This window comes from Haliotis cracherodii, unplaced genomic scaffold (genome assembly GCF_022045235.1).
Source record: "Haliotis cracherodii isolate W230 unplaced genomic scaffold, xgHalCrac1.p SCAF_7, whole genome shotgun sequence".
NCBI classification, from domain to species: Eukaryota; Metazoa; Mollusca; class Gastropoda; order Lepetellida; family Haliotidae; genus Haliotis; species Haliotis cracherodii.
In genome coordinates, this window is record NW_027266330.1 from 17,391,746 (window position 1) to 17,419,602 (window position 27,857).

The 27,857-nt window shown below is 39.7% G+C and overlaps 1 protein-coding gene across 2 annotated transcripts; it reads left to right on the forward strand.

Annotated features, from left to right (window-relative positions):
* Positions 1–56: 56 nt before the first annotated feature.
* LOC139448093 (uncharacterized) lies at positions 57–27,557 on the forward strand. Of its 2 annotated transcripts, XM_071229605.1 has the most exons (12): positions 57–136; positions 4,809–5,069; positions 9,042–9,140; positions 9,639–9,803; positions 10,293–10,559; positions 11,180–11,247; positions 12,771–12,878; positions 13,561–13,738; positions 14,636–14,735; positions 18,325–18,431; positions 19,317–19,448; positions 24,258–27,557. In XM_071229605.1, exons 1-12 carry the CDS (start codon positions 125–127, stop codon positions 24,378–24,380), a joined length of 1,620 nt encoding a protein of 539 aa, XP_071085706.1. In that variant the 5' UTR covers positions 57–124; the 3' UTR covers positions 24,381–27,557. The 2 variants fall into 2 exon arrangements, with proteins under 2 accessions (XP_071085706.1, XP_071085707.1); XM_071229606.1 differs by lacking the exons at positions 57–136; positions 4,809–5,069 and adding an exon at positions 6,252–6,297.
* The last annotated feature ends 300 nt before the right edge of the window (positions 27,558–27,857 follow it).

A 27,857-nucleotide genomic window follows, 5' to 3' on the forward strand; every position in this document is an offset into this window, starting at 1 on the left:
ATGATGCTGGTATTGTGTTTCAGCTGCGACAATATCAAAGATCTTCACTGAGCCTGTATCAGCCCCGTGTTTATGATAGGTTATCTTGTTTGTTGATTTCATCGATCCCGTGAAGAGTCTATGCATGAAGATTAAGGTAGGTTGGAATGGATGTACAATGTATTGTTAAATGTTAAATTTGAGGGCAGGCTGAGGGCAGGTCTAGGGCAAGCGTGACATTGGGCTTTGTGAGCAGACCGACTTATTACTGTCAAGTGATCGTGGCCATGGGTAGAGTTTGAAACTTCATTCTTCATACAGCTACAAGTTAGTTTTTGAAACTTCGTTCTTCCATAGGGCTCAATGTTAATCAAGGATGGGAAAAATACTTTTCATTTCCTGACTTTCTGTAGAAATGGAACCAAATTCGTCGTTGTGGGGACTCTAAATGTCCTTAACCGTTTATGTTCATATGATACTCAACACTTGATGGAGGTACTGGAAGTTGTTATCCTGGTACAAAATGTACCAGGATACAATATATTTTTGAATCGTGTGCTTTTGTTCAATGAACTTGACGTGAAGCTAAACATGAGTCAGTTCCACTGCACTTTCAGATACTATCTGTATGACAACATGTCCAAACTATCAGTCTCTGTCAGTCCCAAACTGGACACTTGGAATATCCTTATCAAAGTTGAGTAGTATGATTTTGTCCTTGGTGAACATTGGCAAAATGTTGAGACCATGATGAAGGACGTTCTTTCTGTTTTGCACAAATTCAGAAAGTGAAAAGGGCCACATGAGTGAATTCCGATTTATATAAACTGTTGGGTTAAAGATAACGTATAAGTAACTGGAAGTTGTTACAAATAATGAAAGCTGACGAGTAACGTAATTTTTAACTGCATTATCAGAATTAAAAAATTGCATCAATGTAACGAAATTCTGTCCTTCCGAGGACATTTTTGTGTGCGGCCTAGAACTTGAAAAAGTCCTGCATAGATTCTTTTCAATCTTGGTGAACACTTTCTATACCAAGAGGGAAAAGTGCACTGCTAAGTTTGATTTGAATATTTGGATTTTTGGCTAAAATACAGCTTTTTTTCATTTTTTTGTACATTTTTGCAACCATTTACTTGGAAACTACTGCATGGATTTCTTTCAATTTAGGCAAAGGTTTCCATACTAATAGAAGAGATACCGTGCAAAGTTTGATTTATATATATGTATTTTCTGAAAAAATATGATATTTTTCATGTTTTAAACTTAGAAATATGTTGGAGGAGAGGTCAGGGTTATTAGTGAGCACTGCTAATTTTCTGTCTTATTTGTTTAGGGAAAAGGCTATCCTTCATTTGGAGAAATTAATAAGTCCTTTTTATTAAACATCTTTGTATATTTCCCAGATCTATTTTGAAGGAAACCCCAAATCAATATTTTTTTATTTCCTTTTTATTTTGGATCCTGAATTTTGTTTGGGCCAGAACATTTTACAATGAATTCAAAGAAATAATTTCTATTTTTTAACCTACCAATTATTTCAATTGTTCCCTTTCTCTCTTGTTAAAAATGTACCCTGATATATTGACCTTGCTATGGCCATCATCATGCATACAATTACTCAAGTACATATACTATTTTTGTGTACAGTCATCTTATTAATTATTAAATGTCCTTTGTAGGGAGAGGTGTTTAAATAGGTTTAACCTGTTTACCAATCCCATTCCTTTTAAAAAAAAATAAAAAATGTTTAAATCAAGTACATGTAGCTCTCATCTATCTACTTAAGATTGCAAGTCTACCCTCAGATTTTTTGATCATCAGTTTGAATGAAAACTGGTTGACAGACAGACACTTTAGGCTGCTGTCGTTGCCACAAGGATTTGTGGGATGCTTACCTTGAGGGCAAACAGTGGGAGACAATAGGCTTTCTTTGACGAGAGCAGTCGTTAGCACAGTCACATAAGAAGGCTGTCTGATTGAGGAGCTACCACGTCTCTTATCATTGATAGCAAGTGTGAAACACTTCACCTATTAACTGAAAGAACATCTTGTGAAGGAGAGTTTTGCTGATGCTGGAGTCCTGTATATTTGATATTACTTCACACGTTGATGACTTGCAGGACAAAACCAGGGTGAGACATGGCTGCTAGTCAGTCAAGCTAGACAAGAGAATACTTGACAGGACTAGTTTGTCTCCTATTCATTAGGTTATTGAAACTAGTGTAAGATGAGCTCATCTCACCATATTAGTCATGGAAACTTTGTATGTTGACCTCATCTCACCATTTTAGTCATTGAGACTTTGTAAGTTGAGCTTATCTCACCATTTTAGTCATGGAAACTTTGTAAGTTAAGCTAAACTCACCATTTTAGTCATGGAGACTTTGTAAGTTGAGCTCAACTCACCATTTTAGTCATGGAGACTTTGTAAGTTGAGCTCATCTCACTATTTTAGTGATGGAGGCTTTGTAAGTTGAGCTTATCTCACCATTTTAGTCATGGAGACTTTGTAAGTTGAGCTTCTCTCACCATTTTAGTCATGGAGACTTTGTAAGTTGAGCTTCTCTCACCATTTTAGTCATGGAGACTTTGTAAGTTGAGCTTCTCTCACTATTTTAGTCATGGAGACTTTGTAAGTTGAGCTTCTCTCACCATTTTAGTCATGGAGACTTTGTAAGTTGAGCTTCTCTCACCATTTTAGTCATGGAGACTTTGTAAGTTGAGCTTCTCTCACCATTTTAGTCATGGAGACTTTGTAAGTTGAGCTTCTCTCACTATTTCACCAATTGAAACTTGTGTAAATTGAGCTAAATTAAGTTTTTCTCACTATTTATTTATTAAAACTTAGGCCACACTTTTGTCATTTCACGTTTCACAGATTTATTCCAGCACAGGATGGGTCAAAATAAGATAAAAATAGATGTCAATCGTTTATATATTTTTATGAGAGTCATTGTGCCGTGGAGTAAAAACTGCAGGTTGCCTCTTGAATCACTGATAGTGATGTACACATGCAATAGACCGGCTGCTTTTCAGTACGGGCCTGTGAAACAAAAATTCAGAATTGTGGGACGATATTGTCTTGAAGCTTATCCTGTTGTAAACACAACTTTGTTATCGTGAACACAAAAGTTTGCATTTGGAATGTTTTTCAGAATAAAAAGTAATTCCTTTTCCGATTTCATCTCCTTCGCAAAATTTGTAACCCCATTTAAATGTCTCACCCAACACCGTCCTGATGTGTCAGTCAGTGAGAGGGCAGGCTCAGTGTTACATTGAGAATGTAGGAAAAAACTAAACAAATTTACTCTTTTTTCTGTTAAAAATATCTGTAAACACACACAAGCCATAGAAATTAATTAAGGCGGCCTCTGTGGTCTTGTGGAAGAGCGTCTGCCCTGAGGGTGGAAGATTCGGGGTTTGATCCCCGGACCTGTCAAACCAAAAGATATAAAAGCGGGAATTTGTTTGTTACACTGCCTGGCACTCGGCATTCAGGGACTGGTCGGCTCGCAGTCTGTTCTGTATCTAAGTGGGGTATTCATGTTAACACATGCTAGCACTATTAAATCGGCGTTAGACCAGACTAGTACAAGCAAACACACACACACACACGTGCATGCACATCACTATGTAAGTGCAATAATCCTGGATGCAACGTTTCATCACCTCAACTCTAATTATTGTGGACAACCAGTTCCCAAGTACAACATTTCAGCATTACCTCTCAGTATCTCAACTCAGGGCTCGACTTAAAGAACTTCATTTAACTTGCACCAGCTGCATGCTGACATGAAAACCACGTTGCACCAAGCAAAACCAGGTTGCATCCTGGTCACATAAATTTGTTATCCCCCGCCCCAACAAAGTTGCGTGTGTGCGTGCGTAATAGAGGTAGTATTCCTTGAATTGTTATAGATATTAATGTTACCTATTGTTAATATTTCGCCCTAGTACTGTGCAAAGATATCAGTCATGACACAAACCACATTCACCTCAAATATCACAACTTTGGCATAAGGATATGATAAGCAAGACAGTTTGCCTTTCTTGTTTTGTTTTCCATCCTGGTTTACAGGTAAACATATCAGCATGTGCACCAAGCTTCGTCAAATTAGTTTATCAGTCCTGTTGTTGTATTCATATTTGTTTTGGTCAAAATAAAAGTTTGCAGATGATGGAATAAAACCTCTGCACATACAGTAAACTACGGTTATAACGAACTCAAAGGGACCACTAATTTTAGTTTGTTATAACCGTAGTTCGTTATAAGGATATATACAGCATATATACAACAAATGGCCGGGACTAAAAAATAAGTTTGTTATATCGGTCAGTTCGTTATAAGCGTAGTTTACTGTATTGTGGTTTTTTTATCACGTTCAATTTTCTTTTTTTGGTTGATCTGTAAACCAGTCTTGGAAAAAGGTTTGCCGTAGGGACTTTGTGACTGATACACCGCAACCTCTTTGCCCTTGAGACATGTTGGGCTTACGTCAAAGGTCAAGGTTGAATAATGAGATCAGTGTCCTTAATATCTATGAGAGGTTACGGGGGGCAAAATCCGTTTCTTGTTGTGCCCCATAGACATTCCAGAACCTGGATTAAGAGTATGGGAGAGGCATCATGAAAAGATGACACAGCGGATGAGGGGGTTTGCCAAAACTTATCACGACTATAAGGGTGGCCATGAAAAAATGACAGTTTTCCAAATATTTTTTAAATAGATTTTAACATTATGCAATGAAATACAGTTCAAAGTGTTCTTAAACTCAAACTCACTCACTCACTCAAGTGATTCTTTGTTTTGTTTGATTTTTCAGGAGAAAATCTCCAAAGAGGGCTCTGACCCTGACCCTTTCATTCCCGGATCTTTCACTGACGACCGTAGCTACCTCCTCGTGATGCCCGTCGCCAACAGTCACGACTGCCCCCACACAGGGAGAACAACTGCGACATCTAGAGGTCCATCGCCTCCTAAATCTCAAAGCAGCATTCCAGCCACAATTCAGGAGGAGCTGTACGGTTCCGAGGAACTGTACTCCAACTCCTCCTCATTGACAACAAGTGCAGTGAAAGTAGAGGTAACATTGTCTCTTTTCATATGTTCCCAAATTTTAGCATCCTCTGTCATACACACCTTCAACAATTAGTTTTCAAGATCCGGGGTAGAATAGGTCTTCAGCAACCCATGCTTGCCGTAAAAGGCGACTATGCCTGACGTAAGAGGCGACTAACGGGATCGGGTGGTCAGCCTTGCTGACTTGGTTGATGCATGTCATCATATCCCAACTTCCGGGATTGATGCTAGTGATGTCAATCACTGGATTGCCTGGCCCTGACTCGATTATTTACAGACCACCATCATACAGATGGAATATTGCTGAGTGCTGTGTTAAAAAACAAAAAAAAAACCAACAAAAATCTGCAATTTGTGGAGTAAATGGGTTATGTGTTTAGAAATAAGTGTATTACTTTGGTTTTAACCATAATGGAAGAAACAAATCTTCCTGATACAGTTAATATCAGACAAATAATATTTCAAGGATGCACTGCTGTTGTCATTTTGTTACCTCCCTTGATTAGGCATTATGGTTACTATGGAGGCCTAGACTGTCTGCCAGACCCTAGAGAACAATAATTAAAACTCATGTCTAGAATGATTTGGCAAGTCTAGATTGCCTCAGCTTTTTTAAGGAGTTTTCTGGGCTCTATTTGAATTTTATTTTGTTGGTCTATATTTTTAACTTAGACAACTTTATTTCTGGGACTAAATTTCAGTCTAATGGAGGCCAAGCCTTGCGACTACAAGATGGTCCCCTACAAAGTGGGATTTGCGTACATATGGTGCTATTAAAGTCTCAGGAAAATAAAGTGCAGTTCAAAAGTGGAAGAAAGCAGTATGTCAATGGCAATATGTTGCAATATGTCTCACAATACAAACCTCAGCGTCACTATATACTTCGGTATAAAATTCATGCAGTGCACGGCCCTACTCTTTATCGTAACATGTCAGCAGAGAGCAAGCGTTTTTTGGTCCACTGAGCTCTGAAATCCATTGGGTCAAGTTGACCACTGAGTTCTTGGCAAGATAAATGACGTATGTGACACACCAGTCAGCCATGAGACGTTGCCCAGACTTTAGATATGGAGTGGGGCACTCTATCGTTTGACATTGACCTGCACTGATAACTGTATCAGTTGCCTCAGCCTGTAGTGCGTACTCGTATCATACAGATGGTAGTGGATGTACCATGCGCGGAAGCCATGTGCACGGACGAGGCAGAAAGTCAGTTGTCATTGCAAATGTCAGTAAGTTCCTTTTCCATTCTTACCGTGGGGATTCCGGGTTGGAATTGGTCCCCAGAAACCTATGCTGGTCCTAGAGGTACCAAATGGATCGAATAGTCAGGCTCGGTGACGTTGGTTGATTGAGAAGCATCGACCCCGATGTGGATCATTGTTCACAATATCAATCACAATTTACATCCAAATGCTAAACATCTGAGATTTGTATTAGTGCAGATTTACTTGTTTTTGACAACTGCTTTGAAACTACAATGCATGTGAAACTGAAACTTGGCCCGAATAATTACAGAATTCAGAGCTGATTTTCGCTGAATTGTGTGCCTTTGTCATGTTAGGAACCTATGATTGTGGGTTCGAATTTCTGTCCACCCCATATGTTTCTAGGTTAGTCAGCACCATACCTGTGCCAGTGGGTTTCACCCAAGTGGTAAACGTCTGAGACCTGCATCACTTTGTGTTTCCTCCCATGCTGTGATATAACTGGAATACTGTTGAAGCAATGTTAAACCCAGCTCCCTCCCTCCCTCCCTCACTCACTCACTCACTCACTCACTCACTCACTCACTCATAGGTTTTACCAAAGAGGTCAATGACCAAATATTGCGTCCTATAAACATACAAGTTGTGAATGGACACAAATAGTGGGCATGATTTAAACAATATTTAGACAAAGTAGTCCTGTCAAGTATTCACTTGTCTAGCTTGACTGACTAGCGGCCATGTCTCACCCCGGTTTTGTCCTGCAAGTCATCAACGTGTGAAGTAATATCAAATATACAGGACTCCAGCATCAGCAAAACTCTCCTTCACAAGATGTTCTTGCAGTTAATAGGTGAAGTGTTTCACACTTGCTATCAATGATAAGAGACGTGAAAGCTCCTTAATCAGACAGACTGTGCTAATGACTGCTGTTGTCAAAGAAAGCCTATTGTCTCCCACTGTTTGCCCTCAAGGTAAGCACCCCACAAATCCTTGTGGCAAGACAGGAGCCTAACGTGTCTGTCTGTCAACCCTTTTTCATTCAAACTGATGATTAATAAATCTGAGGGTAGACTTGCAATCTTAAGTAGATAGATGAGAGCTCCATGTACTTGATTTAAACAATATTTATTTTAAAAAAAGGAATGGGATTGGTGAACAGGTTAAACCTATTTAAACACCTCTCCCTAGAAAGGACATTTAATAATTAATAAGAGGAAACTGTACATAAAATACTAAATTTAGATTAATTGTTCCCACTGTTGCAAGTATTATGATGCTATACAAGTCACAAACAAATACACAAATACACAAATACATATAAAGGTACATAAACAAACAGCATACCAGCATATCACACATACAAACAACTATGTGAATGATGTAATGGTAAAGAAGACATTTAAATTTTAAATCTTTTAGGTTTTACAATGAACAATTGGACAGATTGTACAATAGCAAGGTTAGTATCAGTAGATGTTGCAGCATTTCCATATAATACTGAATCCAAGTCATATCCCTTTATACAGTAGTACATGTTGTTCTGAAGATTGCAGTAGTTACAACATGAAAAGAAGTAATGTGTAGGATCCTCGTAATGATATCCACGGGAGCAGGTAGTAGAATCATGAATATGTCTATGGTATGAGTGCATATTTAAATCACTGCATCCTAATCTGATGCGGGAATGTATGATTTGACAGAAACGGGTACCATAGTCTAAGTTAAAGCCAAATATTTTAGGATTTTCTGTCGTGGTGATACATTTAGTGAAGTCATTTATAGTATATTTTGACTGAACATTATCCGGTAATTCATTCCACATGTTTTGGGTAAAATGATTTGTGGTAGTTAACTGTTCTAGCATTTACAGTCTGTAGCTGTGAAGAAGTTCTTAAATTGTAACATGAACACGGTGAGACATTAGGAGGAACAAGATTACATAGATATTCAGGGGCCAACTTGTTGACCAGTTTGTAAAATGTTTTTAATTTATGAGATTGACGTCTTTTGGATAAGGGTGTAAGGTTAGTTTCAGAGTATAGAGGCTCGTGACTGGTACCACGAGTAGCTCCACATATTGTTCTCAGTGCGTCTAAATGTAGCCTTTCCAATACCAACGCTTGTTTTTGAGAACAGTTATCCCATTCCTAGTCACAATAGTCTTATATTGGTAAAATATATGATAAATATATATTCTGTAACGTTTTTCTGGACAGGCGGTATTTGAAAGTTCTAAAGCAGTTAATCATTGGGCTTACTTTATCTACTATATTATCTGTATGATTTGACCAGTAGCCATCTTGCTGTAAAATTAGACCTAGGTGTTTGTGCGATGAGACCTCTGTTTTTGGAGTACCTTTCATTTTAAGAACAGGTTTTTGACTTGGGTTAATTTTTCTTGAAAACATCATGGTTTCAGTTTTGTGTGGATTAAACATTGCAGTAAGAATGTGTGTGGGATGACATGTGACTCATGAAAATACGGGGTAGAATAGGTCTTCAACATCCCATGCTTGCCGTAACAAGTGACTATCCTTGTCGTAAGAGGCCACTAATGGTTGTATCCGATTGCGATGCTCATGATATCAATCACTGAATTGTCTGGTCCAGTCTCGATTTTTTACAGACCGCCGTCATAGCTGGAATATTGCTGAGTGCAGCATTAAACAACAAACATATATTTCATTTATTGTTTGACCACACTTACAGCACAACCTACACCCCCAGCCAGACTGACTCAGTCACTGACTTGCTACATGTTGTAGATCTCTGACATTGGAGAAGGAAGTCTCAACTTGACCACCAGTGCACTCAGGAAGTGCAAACAGTTAGTGCTGCGGCCATATTGGATGCTGCTCATGTTTGTAAGTAATCACTCCAGATTTATGTTGTGATAAAACAAGTCTTACATCGCGAAGTGCATCAAATCATGTGAGCACCTTGATTAAAAACACGAAAAGATTTAGAAAACATTTGTTGACGAGTTAGCGGTGCACATGCTTTGCAAATCCTGCAATCGACCGAAATCTGCATGACAATTTACGAACCGGATTTCGATTTCAGAGCGCAATTTTGAATGGACTATGCATAGACTCGTTGGTCCAGCAAAAATGTAACTCCATAATACCAGCCTAGTTTGGCCACGGTGGAAACTTTTATAGTCAATTAACTCCCTTGCCTTGGCAAGATGCATATAGCTGGGATATTGCTGAGTGTGGTGTGAAAACAAAGAAAGTTACTATGCCTGGTCCAGACTTGATTCTTCAGATGATTGGCTGAAATATTGCTGTCTGCAGTGCTAAACAGCATTCACTTGCTCCAGAGTGGAAGACCCAGTTTTTTGATGTGTGGATTGTGTTCAGATTGGGTGGCGAGGGTTTGGCCGTGAGTCTATCAACTCGGGAGGAAGGAGGTGGAAGGTCCTGAACATGGTCTACCCCGTGCTCATCATCCTGCTGCTGCTGTACACCTACATCTACGAGATGGTGGCGTGTGAGTGGAAGCTGGACGTCAAGAAGGACACTCAGGTAGGGTTCCCCTCAAGTGAGTGAGTGAGTATGGTTTAACGCAGTTTTTAGCATTTTCCAGCAATATCATGGCGAGGAACACTAGAAATGGGCTTCACACATTGTACCTATGTCTGGAATCGAACCCAGGTCTTCAGTGTGATGGAATTTCTAATCGGCCAATCAGTGTCTGGGCTCATAAATTCTTGTTACGAGTGAGCGAAGCATTAAGACAAGCATATCTGATTTTGTGTCTCGAAAATGGATGTAATAAGGAAGTTCTGAATGAAAAAAACATTGCCATGCTATTATATTGTTGTGGATGTTTTATACACCCTGTCTTCTGTGCGTGCCATGGCATCTGCACACAACAGGGTGAGCTATTGAGGGTTCCTTGTGTTTTACTGGTCACAAGGAAGACCCTTACAAATTACAAAATATTTATCAATTTAATGTTGGTCATCTGATATAGATCTTTTTTAACCTTCTTTTTATTGATGTTTCTTTCAGAGTACCAAAACTACAACCGTAACAATAAGACCAACTCCGCCGTCTAACGAGACCAACACCACGACACAATACATTCCGCTGTATCCCCTCGACCCGGCTGAGACTGTGGAGGCCAACCTGACTCAGACACACAGTCCCCCGTTAGCATGCGAGCATGTCATCACAACCTACGTCATCCCAAACTTCCTGCACTTCATAGCGTACATCATGGGATTTATCTACTTCCGTATCCATGACAACGAACATCTGTACGCCCTCATGGAGAAGGTATGTATTGGGATACATTAAGAATGAATTCCGAGGGACTGTTGAAATTTCTCCTTTGTATCTGTTTTTTGTTCTCTGTTTTGGAATCCCGTATTCATACAACGCTAATTGTAAGGCTTTAAATAATAAAAGAATTGGTTTTCAGGCAATGACTTTTGAAAAAGGAGTGCGGGTGGGTGGTGTTTATTTTTTTTGCTTGTTTAAACTAGTAAGTAACCAAATAAACAGTTGTGTACCATCAACCTGGGAAAAGGCCTTACTACATAAACAAGCATACACACTCCTATTGCCGCCATGACCATAACGTGTAAAGGGAAGTAACTGTGTCCTATATTTGATCACATTTTTTTAAGTATTATTTTTATTAAGATTAAGATTTATTTTTTAAAAATTCAGAATGGAAATAAAAACGAAACGTGCGAGAGACTTTATGATGATGCGGGGGGTGCTGGAGAACCAATACTTTTATTTTTTTGCCTAACCGACATTATTTTTTTTATCCACAACAACGAATGCATATGCTAACTTAACGCCTAACAGTACAACCATTATGAAGTCTTCGTGAGAATGTTTGTTATCACATCTTCAGCATTAAGGAGTTTCACTGTGTTTTTATCCAGGTTTTTTTACAAGCAACACCTTTGCAAAGCCGGACAGCTTCCCAGAAAAAGATGATCAGGAAACTAAGGTATGTCAGATGCCGATGATGCCGATGATGCAATGTGATGATGATACAACTGTCTGTATACAAAAGGTTGTGTACATGTAGGTTTGTGTCAGGTGGACAAAGAGCTGTCCAAATAGGAGGGCAAGCATGAATACAGCTTTTAGGAATAAATCTTTTTAATAGAAATATTGGGGAACAATTTGACACTTGTTAGCCAAAATTGGTCAATTTATTAAATTTTTGAAACAATCGCTAAATCATCATGATGATTAGTAAGCTTAAAAAAGGGGTATTGTGCATCTCTGCATCCCTACAAATCTGTGTATTTAGGGTCAAGGAGGAAGCTCCAGATCCCATTGGCATTCCGGGGCAGGAAAGCCCCAGAAAACTAATACCAAGAGAAGGGGCACAGGTGGCCCAGTCATCTAAGGCACCGCGAATCACCGTGCAGAGTTGCATCCCTTGGGTACGCCAGAAACCTATGATTGTTGGCTCGAATCCCAGTTAGCCCCGATTATGTTTCTAGATTTGCTCGTGGGTTTCACCAAAGTGGTTAACATCTGAGACCTGCATCACTTGAGCTGACACACTGTGATATAACTGGAATACTGTTACAAGCGGCGTTAAGCCCAACTCACTTACTCACTCAATACCAAGAGAAGTCGACTAAAATGAGTATAGGGTTTCTAGTCTCTAAAAAACAATTCATCCGTGGACATGAGATATCAATTTGTCATAAAATTTTCATTATTTTTTCCATCGAAAAATTGGGAAACACCAGTCCAGCCGATAATAACCTCTGCTTCCTGTGATCTTCTCAACACAATTGAGATGATCTCATCCCCTTGTACCATTGATGTCTTCTTCGTTATTCTTTACTTGCATATATATACCTATGTTTGAGAGTGGGAAACACAGCTACTTCAGCAAGACTTGGGCTCCAATATCAAAATAAGCAGACATTGCAAAGCTCAGTTCCTAACCGGACTTCCTATTGTGTGACATCATTGTGACCCACAAGATATCATGTCACAGTCGGATATAGAAAAGCTCAAAGTTTCAAGATTTCCATTGTCCTTAAAACATGAAATACACAATCTTAATCAATTTTTAATGCGTTTCCTGCCCAAAATGAATTGCCACACATACTTTGAATATTGTATTTACCACGACTCTGCATTTTGTAACCAACATTCGACATCTTATTTCAAAATGCCCGCTGACACTGATTGAAAAGGAAGTACTTTTCTACGTTGTGATAGTCATAACACAATTTGTTTCAATCAGAGGGAGGTTATTGTGATTTGAAACCTCTGATTGACGAATCATTTAGGAGATAAACCTAATGTGTTTTGAAATTTGATGTAGTCCCACTGTAGAGTAGATACCTCTTATTTTAATTTGGAACCGAGAGCTTTATCATGATTTGAAACCTCTTATTGACAAATCATATTGTAGTATTTCATAGTTGAATATGGACCATAGAGGGTTTAAGAAGCACGGACTCACCTTCCCAATATCTGATGATGTTTTTGTGTATGCAGGTGCTTCCTGGCTTGTGGAACTATCTGGGTGCTGCTCACCCTGTGTCTACAAGGTCTGTATGTGTGGGCGTTCAACTTCCCGGGGCTCGCCATCTTCCAGCAGATTGGGTAAGTGGAGACTTGGATGTACCTCTTCTTTAGAACTGTTGGTACTTTTAAGCCAACTCGTCTAAGCTTCCCAAAACTGCCTCAGTGAGATGTGCCAGAACCTTATGATCGTGTGTTCACATTCTGGATTCTAACCCAGGAATTGTATATTTATGAGTTTGTCAGCACCATACCTGTGCTTGTGGGTTTCACCAAAGTAATGTACGTCTTAGACCTGATTTCTGTATGATTTCGGCTTTCCTCCCACTTTTAGCTAACACACCTTGATATAACTGGAAGGGGCACGGGTGGCCCAGTCGTCTAGGGCGCCGCAATTCGCTAAGCAGAGTTGCGTCCCTTGGGCACGCCAGAAACCTATGATTGTGGGTTCGAATCCCGGTTCGCCCCGATTATGTTTCTAGGTTTTTCAGCACCATACCCGTGCTCGTGGGTTTCACCGAAGTGGTAAATGTCTGAAACCTGCATCACTTCGGGCTTTCCTCCCACATTAAGCTGACACGCCGCGATATAACTGGAATACTGTTCAAAGTGGCTTAAAAACCAAACCACATAGCAGGTTGTTGAGGGTGTCACTGGATCCAGTTTGTGTTAATGTGCTTCTGTTTATGTGAGTGAGTGAGTGAGTTGAGTTTGACGCCACTTTGAACGTTTCTGCATGTGTATTCTGTGTTGTTTCTTGCAGGCGTGAGTGTCACTGGATCCTGTTTGTGTTTGAGTTGGTGGGCCGCATGGTTCTCAATGCCGTGAATCTTGCAGTGGTTGTCAATTACGCCACACAGTGCGAGATGATTCTGTTCTTTGTCCGCGGTCTGACGCTACGGCTGCAGGAGAAGTCCACTGACCTGCGTACAGCCATGAAGGTAACAGCTTCCTTCATTTACATCACTCTCACTCTTACTATATTACTCTCCCAGCCATAACTTGAAAACTGACCCGTGAAGATCTGGTGTAGCATAGGTCTTCAGAAACCCATGCTTGCTGTAAAAGGCGACTATGCTTGTCTTAAGAGGCGACTAACAGGATTGGATGGTCAGCTGACTTGGTTGATGCATGTCATTGTATCACAATTGCGTGGATCGATGCTCATGATGTCAATTACTGAATTGCCTGGTCCAGACTCTATTATTTACAGACTGACGGCATATAGATGAAATATTGCTGAGTGCGGCATTAAACAACAAACTAAAAAACAAACAAACACTTCTGTCAGCTCTTGTGACATACTTGCGGCACTGGTCACCTATTCTTCCCAAAGGGATGTTTGTAGGGGATAGCTGTGGCCTGTTTTGCCCTTGAATCACCATGAGGAAATATTTCATGGGGATGCTGGGGATCTATTCTGACCTGAAATCCCTGTGGGAAATTTTGCAGGGGGTACTTGGGACCTTCCCTGCTCTGGAATCGCCAAGGGGAAATATTTGAAGGATGTACTGGTGATCTGTTCTGACCTGTGTTTATTTTGTGTGTTTGTTGTTTAACGCCGCTCTTGGCAATATTCCAGTTATGTGACAGCTGTCTGTAAATAATCGAGTCTGTACCGGTCAATCCAGTGATTGATATCATGAGCACCGACCCATACGATTAAGATGCCATGACATGCATCAACCAAGCCAGCGAGCCTGACCGCCTGATCCTGTTAGTCGCCTCTTACGACAAGCGTGAGTTGCTAGAGACCTATTCTACCCGGATATTCACGGGTGTATTCTTACCTGGGACCCCTTGTGTTTACTAACACTCTTCATGTTTCTCTGTTTAAGGATGTTCTCATGCTGAGACAGACGTTGAGTATGTTGAATGGCAGCATATCCAAGATGACATCTCTCACCTCTGTCATCCTGGGAGAGCTCACTATAATAGGTATGGCAGGGACATTTACGTTGGATTGATAGAAGCATTCATAAAATACAACTTTTTTTTCCAACTTTTCCGACCCAATAACATGGAGAAATTTATGTGTCAGTATTATTTATCTTCCTTGGTAAATTCCTTATTAGAATGTTTCGACAGCTACAGGTCCTCTTACCCACTCATAATTCCTGTCTCTTCAAAAGAAAAGATCTTAGGTGTTAGTCAGTGACTTGATTGTTTATGTTCCATTAGCTGATGCTAAACGAAATATTCAACATTAATATATTTTCTGAATGTTCTCAGTTCATGGGCCTTGATGTGGCCTTCATTGTCCTTAAATACTTGAATATGATGTAGCGAGTGAGTTGAGTGAGTTAAGATTTAACATCACATCGGCAGTATTTCAGCCATATCGTGATGAGAAGTACATTAATAATACATATATTTATACATTATAAAAAGCTGTCAATGGTGGACAGTACAATAACTAAAATATCACAGAGTCTATTCAAAACTAGTTGAGGAAAGTTTAAAAGCAGAAAGATTTAACAACAATATAAAAATGGGCTAGAGATCGTCAGTAACTGAAGAGAGATCACCATACTAGGGACCATGGGGACTTACAGTGCCTTTGCTTCCTGCATGGACCCTGGCTGGATTTATATCATCCCTTCAGTCACTGGCGATATTTTACCAGTTAAGACGCATATTAAAATGACAAATTCTAAGTTTTAAAATTCTGGCATGCATAAAAATACTTCGAAAGAGATGTGGGACTTACATACCCTCTTAGGGGAACAATAATTTTACGCTACTTCAACCCCCCTTGAGGGTACAGCCACTAACAATCTAAGTTATGAATTAGCACTACCAATTTTAAAACAATGCAGAATATGATGTATGTTTTAAGCGTAAAGACAGATTTATCTGATATAAACATTTGTTTTGTGAACATGTTGCCACATTGGTGCTCTTTCATATCTGAGCTGCAGTTTGTACTTTTAGCTTATGTTGTGGCGAGTCGTCCGTCTGGCGTTAACTTTTGCATTCTCGTCATCTCCTCTGAAACTACCTCCTCATAAACTACACAGCGTATGGACCTGATCCCAGCTATGGTGTCTCTAAAACATACAGAATTTCTGATCCAAAATTGAAAGGCAGCCATATTGAAAATGTCAGTTTTGGCCAGAACTCATCCATTCCTGATATAAAATATGCAGCAAGTATGTGCTTTTCAGAATTACATATATGCTTTTTTGCATATTTGGAATTTTGATCCAGTTTTGACTTTCACATCCCTCGTTTTTCTAGAGCTACTGCATATCGAGCTGAAACTGTGTATGAATGATCCCACCTGTAGTTTTGCTAAAAACTGCTCACAGAATTCCGATCCAATTTTAAACAAGGCCACCTCAGCAACCAGATTTAGAAAACACATTAATGCAACCATGTGTTGAAATTTGGCATGTGTTGGTTGTAGGTCAAACATCTGTGTCACATATTTCGCAGTATTATGAATTTTGACTTTGATTCAACCTTTACAACATGATAGTCGATTACCAAAGTAATAATGTGGTCATGGACAATGAAAATCAAATAAGGGACAAACTTGGAAAAATTATATGAGACCCTACCACACTAGTCTGCCATCATGTTTCATCTATTATTTGCATATGTTGTGTAACAATGGCAATAAGTCTTCATATGTGGCTGCCATGGAAACCAAACTTGACTTCCAAGAGAAATCGTTCGAACCACATTGGGAGAGGCTGTCTGTAGGATGGTCCAGCAAAGTGTCACCATCCACCGTTTTGATATAGGAGAAAACTGTGAAACAAGTTTCAACTGTGCCCATACAGACGGCAGGCCAGCGTTTTTGGCTTTGGATAACTTGTCAAATTGGAAAAAAACACTGGCCTGCTGACTGGACAGTTTCAGATTTTGCCATTGATGCAAGGGCTAGGGACCTGGAACACTTCAAAGTGGGGTCTCTTTCTTGTGAGGGATTACTTTCCACTTCTACCATGCTCTTAAGATACCTTCTCCTCTGTTCGTCCTTGACTGAAGCGGGGCGGTCTGGTAGCCTAGTGGTTAAAGCATTTGCTCGTCACCCCAAAGACCCGGGATTGAATCCAGACATGGGTACAATGTGTGAAGCCCCATTCTGGTGTTCCCCGCCGTGATATTGCTGGAATATTGCTAAAAGTGGCGTAAAACCATACTCGTTCGCCTTCTCACTTGACTGAAACTGAAATTTGGCTAGCAGGTTCCTTCCTACGAAGACATCTTGTCTTATTGTCCCCCGCTGCGCGAAAGCGCGAAGCAGGGGATATAGTATTCACGGCCGTCCGTACATCCGTCCCACCTGTTTGTTGCCGCGATATCTCAGAACTAAACACTGGATTGTCTTCATATTTGGAACTATGGTGTATAGACTCCGCAGACACCAGTTGGTTTTGGTGACCTTGACCCCATTTTCAAGGTCACAGCAGGCAAATCTGCTTTTGGAGTTGGAAAATGGTGTTGCCGCGATATCTAAAGAAGTAATCGCTGGATTGTCTTCATATGTGGAACTATGGTGTATATACAGACACCGCAGACACCAGTCAGTTTTGGTGACCTTGACCTCATTTTCAAGGTCACAGCAGGCAAATCTGCTTTTGGAGTTGGAAAACGCTGTTGCCGCGATATCTCAAGAACTAAACACTGGATTGTCTTCATATTTGGAACTATGGTGTATATACAGACTCCGCAGACACCATTTGGTTTTGGTGACCTTGACCCCATTTTCAAGGTCACAGCAGGCAAATCTGCTTTTGGAGTTGGAAAATGGTGTTGCCGCGATATCTCAAGAACTAATCGCTGGATTGTCTTCATATGTGGAACTATGGTGTATATACAGACACCGCAGACACCGCAGACACCGCAGACACCAGTCAGTTTTGGTGACCTTGACCTCATTTTCAAGGTCACAGCAGGCAAATCTGCTTTTGGAGTTGGAAAACGCTGTTGCCGCGATATATCAAGAACTAATCACAGGATTGTCTTCATATTTGGAACTATGATGTATATACAGACACCGCAGCCACCAGTCGGTTTTGGTGACCTTGACCCCATTTTCAAGGTCACAGCACGCAAATCTGCTTTTGGAGTTGGAAAACTGAGTGCGGCGTAAACAACCAACCAACCAACCAACCAATTAGAACCACTGGGCACCAGGTTTAAAGTTTGTGTGAATGTAATAACTATAGCAAGATCCAAGTTTGTTCAAGGCATCACTATTTGAACTCGACATTTTTACTTGTCCTAAACGATGTTGCTGAAATACTTGTTTTTCCCCCCCAGGCTGTTTTGCACCAATTTCACTTAAACTCACAATAAATATTTGTACCAAAGTAGGATAGAAGCATTTTATAATTATAACTTCATAAGTCAGGTGAGCTACAGGGCCTTTTGGCTCTTATTTTGTTGTGTGAAGAGAATCTCTATTTGTGGTATGTTTCTGTATGGTTTTACCTGAAATGACAAACATATTTTACCTTTAGCTTTTTTGTTATATCCTGTTGATATATTTACCATATGCTGGTTCCTGTTTCAGGTATTAGCATCCTGGCCCTGAACAAGTATAACACAGTGAAGGTGTGGACGTACAGAAGTATATTTCCGGTCATCTGGGCACTCATGCTCAGTTTTCCATTGTTTCAGGTACTGAGTTTTCTTGTGTATAGTAATGGGCACTAGAGTATGATAGACATCTCCGTGGTATAGTGGACAGGGCATCTGCCCGGAGACCACCCCCGTGATCTAGTGGATAGGGGACCCATGAAGATCCAGGGTAGAATAGGTCTTCAGCAACCCATGCTTGCCGTTAGAGGCATTAGAGGCGACTAACAGGATCGGGTGGTCATGCTCGCTGACTTGGTTGATGCATGTCATCTTATCTCAAATGCATGGATCGATTTTTTACAGACCGCCATCATTTAGCTGGAATATTGCTAAGTGAGGCGTTAAACAACAAACAAACATCCTACTATGTCCAAGTGTCTATAAATATATCTGACATAACTGATTATCCCTATCAAAAGTTGAGTAGTATATGTTTCTCTGTGAGACCAACAAGACTTGAACACTACATGGCACATATTCAGATAATTAAGTCCTATAGATTACTCTTTCCTTGATTATCAACTTACCGTATTCAACGTAATAAGCGCACAGGGGGCTCTTAAATTAGAAATAGGGGGCTCTTATCAGAAAACTATTTTGGTTAAAAAAAAACAGTTAAAAGATAAATTTCGTGGTTACGGCTGACAGCCTGAGTACGACAGATATATTTTTCCAGAATTTAATAGCCCATGATTAAGGGTGCATATAACACACAAGTGCATATTATACACGAATAAATAAGTCTTGTGTACATTGATCGATCAGAAGGGGTGCTAATTGGAATTGTTCACTAGCCAATATATTAGCAAATAACGCCATGGCCACTTATTAGAGCGGGGCGCTAATTACGTGGAATACAGCAAATAGTCTCAATCAAAGTTTGGCTTGATTGTGGTATAACTTGATCATGTGGTTTGTGTGCAGGCAGCACGAGTGAACTCTGTGTGTCGGAGAATAAAGAAAATCTCTCTGGAGATGCGAGTGTTTGGTTACAAGAACAACTCACAGCTAGATCTGGACTCCTTTCTCTTGTTTGTTGGCCACACAAACCTCAAGGTACAGAACATCTTTTCTTCTGTTCTGCTCAGCGTTAACAGTGCAGGATCAGAATTCCACTTTTCCTTTCATTTTCTTTCTTACCTGACTGAAAGTCAAGTGAGCTTATCTCATGGTCTGTTTGTCCAGCATCTATCGTGCAGAACATAACATCTTTTTCTGAGAAACGACCGCCCCGCGGTCTAGTGGTAGAGCGTCTGCCTGGAGAGCGGAAGGTCGAGAGTTAATCCCTGGGCGCATCATACCAAAGGACTTGTTGTTGACTCGGAGTCAGTTTACTGTGCCTGAGTGGCGTATTCATGTTAAACTGCAGCATAGTATCTCAGTGGGCTAGCACTATAAAATCAGCATTTGTCCCAACTAGTACAATCAGCCAGACAAACACACACATGCAAGCACGTGCTATAAACGTGCAATAATCTTGGACGAGACGTTAAACCCCATTTCACCTCATCTCTCCTCACCTCTCCTCAGAAACCACTGAATTTCACAAACTTGTTCCAACCTATTATGACACCCCAAATTGTTCAAATCTGAAAACAATAATATTGAAAACCATATTAAAGGTCACTACTCAGCCATTTTCTTTCAAAATATAATGTGTAGATCGTCGGGCAGGGACGATACACCAACTGTGTGATCCGATACGTATCACGATACCTTGCTCACAATCCGATACGTATCACGATACTTCCATGTGCACTTATCTGTGGTGCATCAGGCATCTCTTTCATAGACAGGATTGCCAAATACTGGCACACCAATGATTTACAGTTGGCAGTGTAAGGTATGGTGCAATGGATGAAAATATTTACGTTTTCACTAGTAATTTATATATAGTGTTTTGTGTAACACTTATTCAAGAAAACACTTAAGGTAAGAATCAATACTTTTTACTTAGTGTGCGACTGTGATCGATCACGATCCACCAATGCATCAGTGTATCATCCCACTACTGGTAGACAGTAGTAGGGGCTGAGCAGCACATGTTCTGTTTTTCGCAATATTTAAAATATTTTTATTTAATTTTTATACTTTGACCATGTTCCTAAATTCTCTCAAAATACATTACCTGGCATATGTAATGATCTCTACAGAAACCACTGGACCAGCTGAAATTCACCAATGGTGACACCTGAATTTGATCAAGTTCAAATCCCATTTTCCCGATGGCCACCATGGCAGCCGTATTGAAAAACGTAATTTGTGACCATTATTTGGCCATTTTTGTACAAAATAATATTAAATTTGGTTTTTATTTAGTCTCTTGTGGGATTCAACACGTGTTCCAATATTTTTAAGAAGTTAAATTTGACCTTGGTTTGACCATGCTCTTAAATTCTCTCATGTCTGGCTCTGTAAACTTCTTTGAAATTGCAAGACTGAAGAATTTGAACTTGAACTGGCAAGTGTGTTTCTTCTTATGATGACATATTTTGTTTAAATCATCAGATTTTAGTGTTAGTCACTGTGTTTGTTGAAATTATAAACTGTTAATGCTTATCCAGGTGAGCTACAGTGCCATGGCACTATTTGTTTCCCTTGATATGAGAAAAAAAATACCAAAATATTCCCTTTATTGCCCTGAACTGAACAAAGATATGGGGTATATATAAAATGGAAGTATCGACATGGCTATTGGCTAAAAATAGATTTATCATAATTGGTGGGGCAGAGAATCTGCCTCCTTACATCATGATATGCAAACCACTTCAGTCAATGACTAATTTACAACATTTAATGATTACAAGGGGCATTGCAATTCTAACTTTACCTGGAATTAACTTTAACTTTGTGTATTCTCTCAATATATTAGAGATGTTTTAACATTCATGAAATTACTCATGATGAGTTCTGAAGTACTTGTATCAATTTGCAGAAGATTAATCACTGCACCTGTTTTAGCTTAGGATGTTTTCAGTAACTCGATTTTTAGCACAAAGTATTTTATTTCTAATTGAGATCTTTTTCTTATCCATATATGTTATCTGTTATCTAACTTGAAACTGCAACTGTCCTAGTGATATCCTACCTTATCAGTGTTACAACTGTCTTTGTGATGTCCTACCCTATCAGTGTTACAACTGTCCTAGTGATATCCTACCCTATCAGTGTTCCAACAGTCCTTGTGATATCCTACTCTATCAGTGTTGCAACTGTCCTTGTGATATCCTACCCTATCAGTGTTACAACTGTCCTTGTGATATCCTACCCTATCATTGTTACAACTGTCCTTGTGATATCCTACCCTATCATTGTTGCAACTGTCCTTGTGATATCCTACCCTATCATTGTTACAACTGTCCTTGTGATGTCCTACCCTATCAGTGTTACAACTGTCCTTGTGATATCCTACCCTATCAGTGTTACAACTGTCCTTGTGATGCCCTTCCCTATCAGTGTTACAACTGTCCTAGTGATATCCTACCCTATCAGTGTTCCAACAGTGCTTGTGATATCCTACTCTATCAGTGTTGCAACTGTCCTTGTGATATCCTACCCTATAAGTGTTACAACTGTCCTTGTGATATCCTACCCTATCAGTGTTACAACTGTTCTGGTGATATCCTATCCTATCAGAGTTACAACTGTCTTTGTGATATCCTACCCTTTCAGTGTTACAACTGTCCTTGTGATATCCTACCCTATCAGTGTTACAACTGTCCTTGTGATATCCTACCCTATCAGTGTTACAACTGTCCTTGCGATATCCTACTCTATCAGTGTTACAACTGTCCTTGTGATGTCCTATCCTATCAGTGTTACAACAGTCCTTGTGATATCCTACCCTATCAGTGTTGCAACTGTCCTTGTGATGTCCTACCCTATCAGTGTTACAGCTGTCTTTGTGATATCCTACCCTATCAGTGTTACAACTGTCCTTGTGATATTCTACCCTATCAGTGTTACAACTGTTCTGGTGATATCCTATCCTATCAGAGTTACAACTGTCTTTGTGATATCCTACCCTATCAGTGTTACAACTGTCCTTGTGATATCCTACCCTATCAGTGTTACAACTGTCCTTGTGATGTCCTATCCTATCAGAGTTACAACTGTCCTTGTGATATCCTACCCTATCAGTGTTCCAACAGTCCTTGTGATATCCTACTCTATCAGTGTTACAACTGTCCTAGTGATATCCTACCCTATCAGTGTTACAACTGTCCTTGTGATATCCTACCCTATCAGTGTTCCAACAGTGCTTGTGATATCCTACTCTATCAGTGTTGCAACTGTCCTTGTGATATCCTACCCTATCAGTGTTACAACTGTCCTTGTGATATCCTACCCTATCAGTGTTACAACTGTTCTGGTGATATCCTATCCTATCAGAGTTACAACTGTCTTTGTGATATCCTACCCTTTCAGTGTTACAACTGTCCTTGTGATATCCTACCCTATCAGTGTTACAACTGTCCTTGTGATATCCTACCCTATCAGTGTTACAACTGTCCTTGTGATATCCTACCCTATCAGTGTTACAACTGTCCTTGTGATATCCTACCCTATCAGTGTTACAACTGTCCTTGTGATGTCCTATCCTATCAGTGTTACAAGTCCTTGTTATATCCTACCCTATCAGTGTTGCAACAGTCCTTGTGATGTCCTACCCTATCAGTGTTACAGCTGTCTTTGTGATATCCTACCCTATCAGTGTTACAACTGTCCTTGTGATATTCTACCCTATCAGTGTTACAACTGTTCTGGTGATATCCTATCCTATCAGAGTTACAACTGTCTTTGTGATATCCTACCCTATCAGTGTTACAACTGTCCTTGTGATATATGACCCTATCAGTGTTACAACTGTCTTTGTGATATCCTACCCTATCAGTGTTACAACTGTCCTTGTGATATTCTACCCTATCAGTGTTACAACTGTTCTGGTGATATCCTATCCTATCAGAGTTACAACTGTCTTTGTGATATCCTACCCTATCAGTGTTACAACTGTCCTTGTGATATCCTACCCTATCAGTGTTACAACTGTCCTTGTGATGTCCTATCCTATCAGAGTTACAACTGTCCTAGTGATATCCTACCCTATCAGTGTTCCAACAGTCCTTGTGATATCCTACCCTTTCAGTGTTACAACTGTCCTTGTGATATCCTACCCTATCAGTGTTACAACTGTCCTTGTGATATCCTACCCTATCAGTGTTACAACTGTCCTTGTGATATCCTACCCTATCAGTGTTACAACTGTCCTTGTGATATCCTACCCTATCAGTGTTACAACTGTCCTTGTGATGTCCTATCCTATCAGTGTTACAAGTCCTTGTGATATCCTACCCTATCAGTGTTGCAACAGTCCTTGTGATGTCCTACCCTATCAGTGTTACAGCTGTCTTTGTGATATCCTACCCTATCAGTGTTACAACTGTCCTTGTGATATTCTACCCTATCAGTGTTACAACTGTTCTGGTGATATCCTATCCTATCAGAGTTACAACTGTCTTTGTGATATCCTACCCTATCAGTGTTACAACTGTCCTTGTGATATATGACCCTATCAGTTACAACTGTCCTTGTGATATCCTACCCTATCAGTGTTACAACTGTCCTTGTGATGTCCTATCCTATCAGAGTTACAACTGTCCTTGTGATATCCTACCCTATCAGTGTTCCAACAGTCCTTGTGATATCCTACTCTATCAGTGTTACAACTGTCCTAGTGATATCCTACCCTATCAGTGTTACAACTGTCCTTGTGATATCCTACCCTATCATTGTTACAACTGTCCTTGTGATATCCGACCTTATCAGTGTTCCAACTGTTCTAGTTATATCCTACTCTTGTTGCAGGCCAAGTTATTCCACATTCCTATCCAGCCATCGTATGTTATATCAATCCTAGTACTCGGAGCATTTGTCTTACTGATCCTGTTTCAAACAAGCAGCATAGGGCCAGTTGACTACATATTCTAATGAACTATGGTACTGAAGGACCAACCAATGTGTGGCAACAGACATGTCTGGAGCTTGAAGACAGGAACAGGTGCTTTCAGTGACATTACTCCCAAGTGTTCATGGTGAGGAGGTACTGAATAAAGGTGAATGTGAAGGTTCAACCAGAGTTTACTGTTCCAGACAAGACGTGGTGATGACCTGGATTAAAAGACTGAACATGAAGTGTCACATTTCTTTACTCTTTACCATAGCAGGATGTAGCTGTGATATGACCATAGATCCAAGAAAACTCCAGACATAACAGGGACAGAAGATCCTGGCATGGCCGAGGGAGCTCTGGTGGTTGGTTTGAATTCCACCTGATTATGATTCTATGTTTGTCAGCACCATACCTGTATATCACTGACACATGTCTGAAGACCTTTGTCACCCTCCTTCCACATTAATAATGCTCAAAACCCTGTGAAGATCCAGGTTAGAATTGGTCTTCAGCAACCCATGCTTGTCATACTAACAAATAAGGGATCAAGTGGTCAGGCTCGCTGACTCAGTTGATGCATATCGTCTTATCCCAGTTATTTAGGACATTGATGATGATGATGTCAATCACTGAATTGTCTGGTCCACACTTGATTCTTTACAGACCGCCGTCATATAGTTGGAATGTTGCAAGGTGCAGAGTTAAACAGACAATAATAATACTCAATACATGATGATACTCGGCAACTTCAACTGTTTTTGCACACCATAATTTGTATATTTAGTCGCTGCAGAAGTCTGCCTTACATTGCCATTGCACAGCAATACAGTCATACAGGCCATGAAACAAATATACCCAATACAGCCCATGCAAGTCAATAATATTTGGCAAGTCTATGTTACTGCAGTATCTGAAAATCAAAGTCTCTTGGCTCTTTTTTTATTATATATAACAATAATTTAACAGCTGTTTTCTTCGGTAAAATATGTTCATGTCAGAGACTTAGTCTAAGCAGGACATACAAACATGGTAATAGTATTCTGGAATTATATAAGATGGGCTATTGCTAAAAGTTTGTGTGTTGTTGTCATATTATTAAAACAGTCTCCTTTTCTCCTTGAACAATTAGTCAACAATCCAGGTAGTATTTTGTACTAAGCTACATTGAACCGTCACTAGCTGGAGAGCTATAGGCGATGTGTCCTGTTCATTAGTAAACTGATGGTGATATGGTAAGATGTGTGGATATGGTAGGCATGTATTTAATGGTGCCTATACAGTGAAACTGCCACACATGAATGTTGTTCAGAAGATTCAGGTCATTTGCCTTTGAGGATCCGGTGCTTGCAATGTGTGACTGACTGGCAGATTGTAGGTCATCTTGCCCAGTTGCGTGGATCAATGCTCATGCTGTTAAATAAACCCTGGTTTGCCGGAACACACTTGATTATATATCACCTACCATGAATTGTCTGTAATATTGCTGACTGCGGCATTAACTAATATTCACTCCCTCACTTTACACAGTGCCTTTGTCTGATATTATGCTGTTTACACCAAATAATACCTTTATGAAAAATACTCAATACGTGTTTATAATCGTGTTTGAACACCAAAATGCTCAATAAGGGTTTTTGTCACTGCAAAATGCTGCTTACATTGCCATTACTTGAATAGCACAGCAGAATATGCAAACCTAACAATAGTATTTTGAGATTATATATCATGGGACAAAGCGAAAATGTGGGTTTTTTGTGTCTTTGAAACTATGGCCCGGTTATTTATCTTGAACCTCTGTGTTGTTTCAAAGAATAATCAGGACAAGGTTGACAAAAAATTACCAGCTCAGGAAGTTACATACATTTTGGGAGGACCCTTTATAAGAATGTTTCTTGTAACAAACTGTTTTGGAACAGAGGAAGAATCAGCGATGGACAAGCTGAAAATAGTCCATTACATCAGGGAGGATCTATTATTATTGCTGCAATTTGTTCTTAAATAAGAGAGGCATACAGACTTAACTGTGTCAAGTATCACTGCACATCGCGGTAACATGAAATGCTCTGCAGGGGGCATCTAACAACATCTAAAACGCAACAAAATTTGCACTCAAATATCAGAAGTGTTTGGGCGAGTTGATAGAACTTTGATCAACTTGGAAAATATTTGTCTTCGCTTAAGTTTCCGAATTATTTCAGGGCAAATTTGACAGGTGATGGCTGCAACCACGCTTTCAGAACCCAGATGTTGATTTTGTTAAACGTTCTCTGATTGGACCATAGTATGTGCCATAGTCCTCTCATATGTTAGTGCAGAAAAGAAGGCTTAAAATGGCAAAGGTTGAAAGTTTGATTTCAGATAGGCAAGTGGACACTCTTGCCTCTGGAAGATGCAAAGTAGCTGGAGTAATAAATTATTCCGATATACATATGTTCTATACATGATAATTGCCACTGCAGTGCTAGAAACATTGTTTTCATCCATGTCTTTCATTTTATACATTATTACCCAGGTCCTTTATATAACAAATATCCTGTCTTTCATTTCAAATATAGTTTGTGCTTGTTATAATTGTGAGCTACTGTATATGCTGTTGTACCGTGGAGTCTTTTGCCACAGTGTTATATCACATGCCTTGTGTATAGCTATATATTTGTAATGTATTGTGTAATGTTATGTATGACATTGTTATATTGTATTCAGTACTGTTGTGACATTTATACACCAGTGTAATTATGGCTTGTGGATATAGTTCAATTCAGCTCACTATAAACATGGTTTGTTAAACAATTAATTTGCTTTGATGTCAAGACTGAATATATTCATGTATACAACCTGCCAGTCCCTTCTCACCACATGCTGTAGCCTGGTGGTTAATGTGTTCGCTGACGACCCGGGTTCGATTCCCCACATGGGCACAATGTGTGAAGCCAGTTTGATATTGCTGGAATATTGCTAAAAGTGGCGTAAAACAATACTCACTCACTTTTCGCATCAACTCTCATCACTGTTAACTTTAGCCTGATCACCATGAAGATACCATGTTGTGTGGCCTTTTGTGATATTTATATTGATGATGATGATGATGATGATGATGATGAAGGGACCAAAAGAATAAACTAATGTGAAAATTTTGAAGCTTTCAGCTGTAAAATAGAGATTACTACACAAGTGTGTGTCAGATTCCATATATCTTACAACTTGTTTCAAAGCGTATCGAAGGAGCATAAGACATGAATGAGTGCAGTAATCTGTTCCTTACTCACCCTACAATCCCACCATTTAAGCATTGGCTATTCTCATGATCACAGTGGCACATAAATACATAACACGAGTGATGTCATTCGGTTTACTGCTTAATAATACTCATACCTAGTGTAACCTTTCACAAAAATGTGTCAGTTATATCTGTGGCATATCAAGGCGATGATGGTAATGCAAACTAGATACCACCAAAGGACATATATTAAATACTTAAAAACATAATGTTTTGACTCAGATGGAGGTGAATTCGA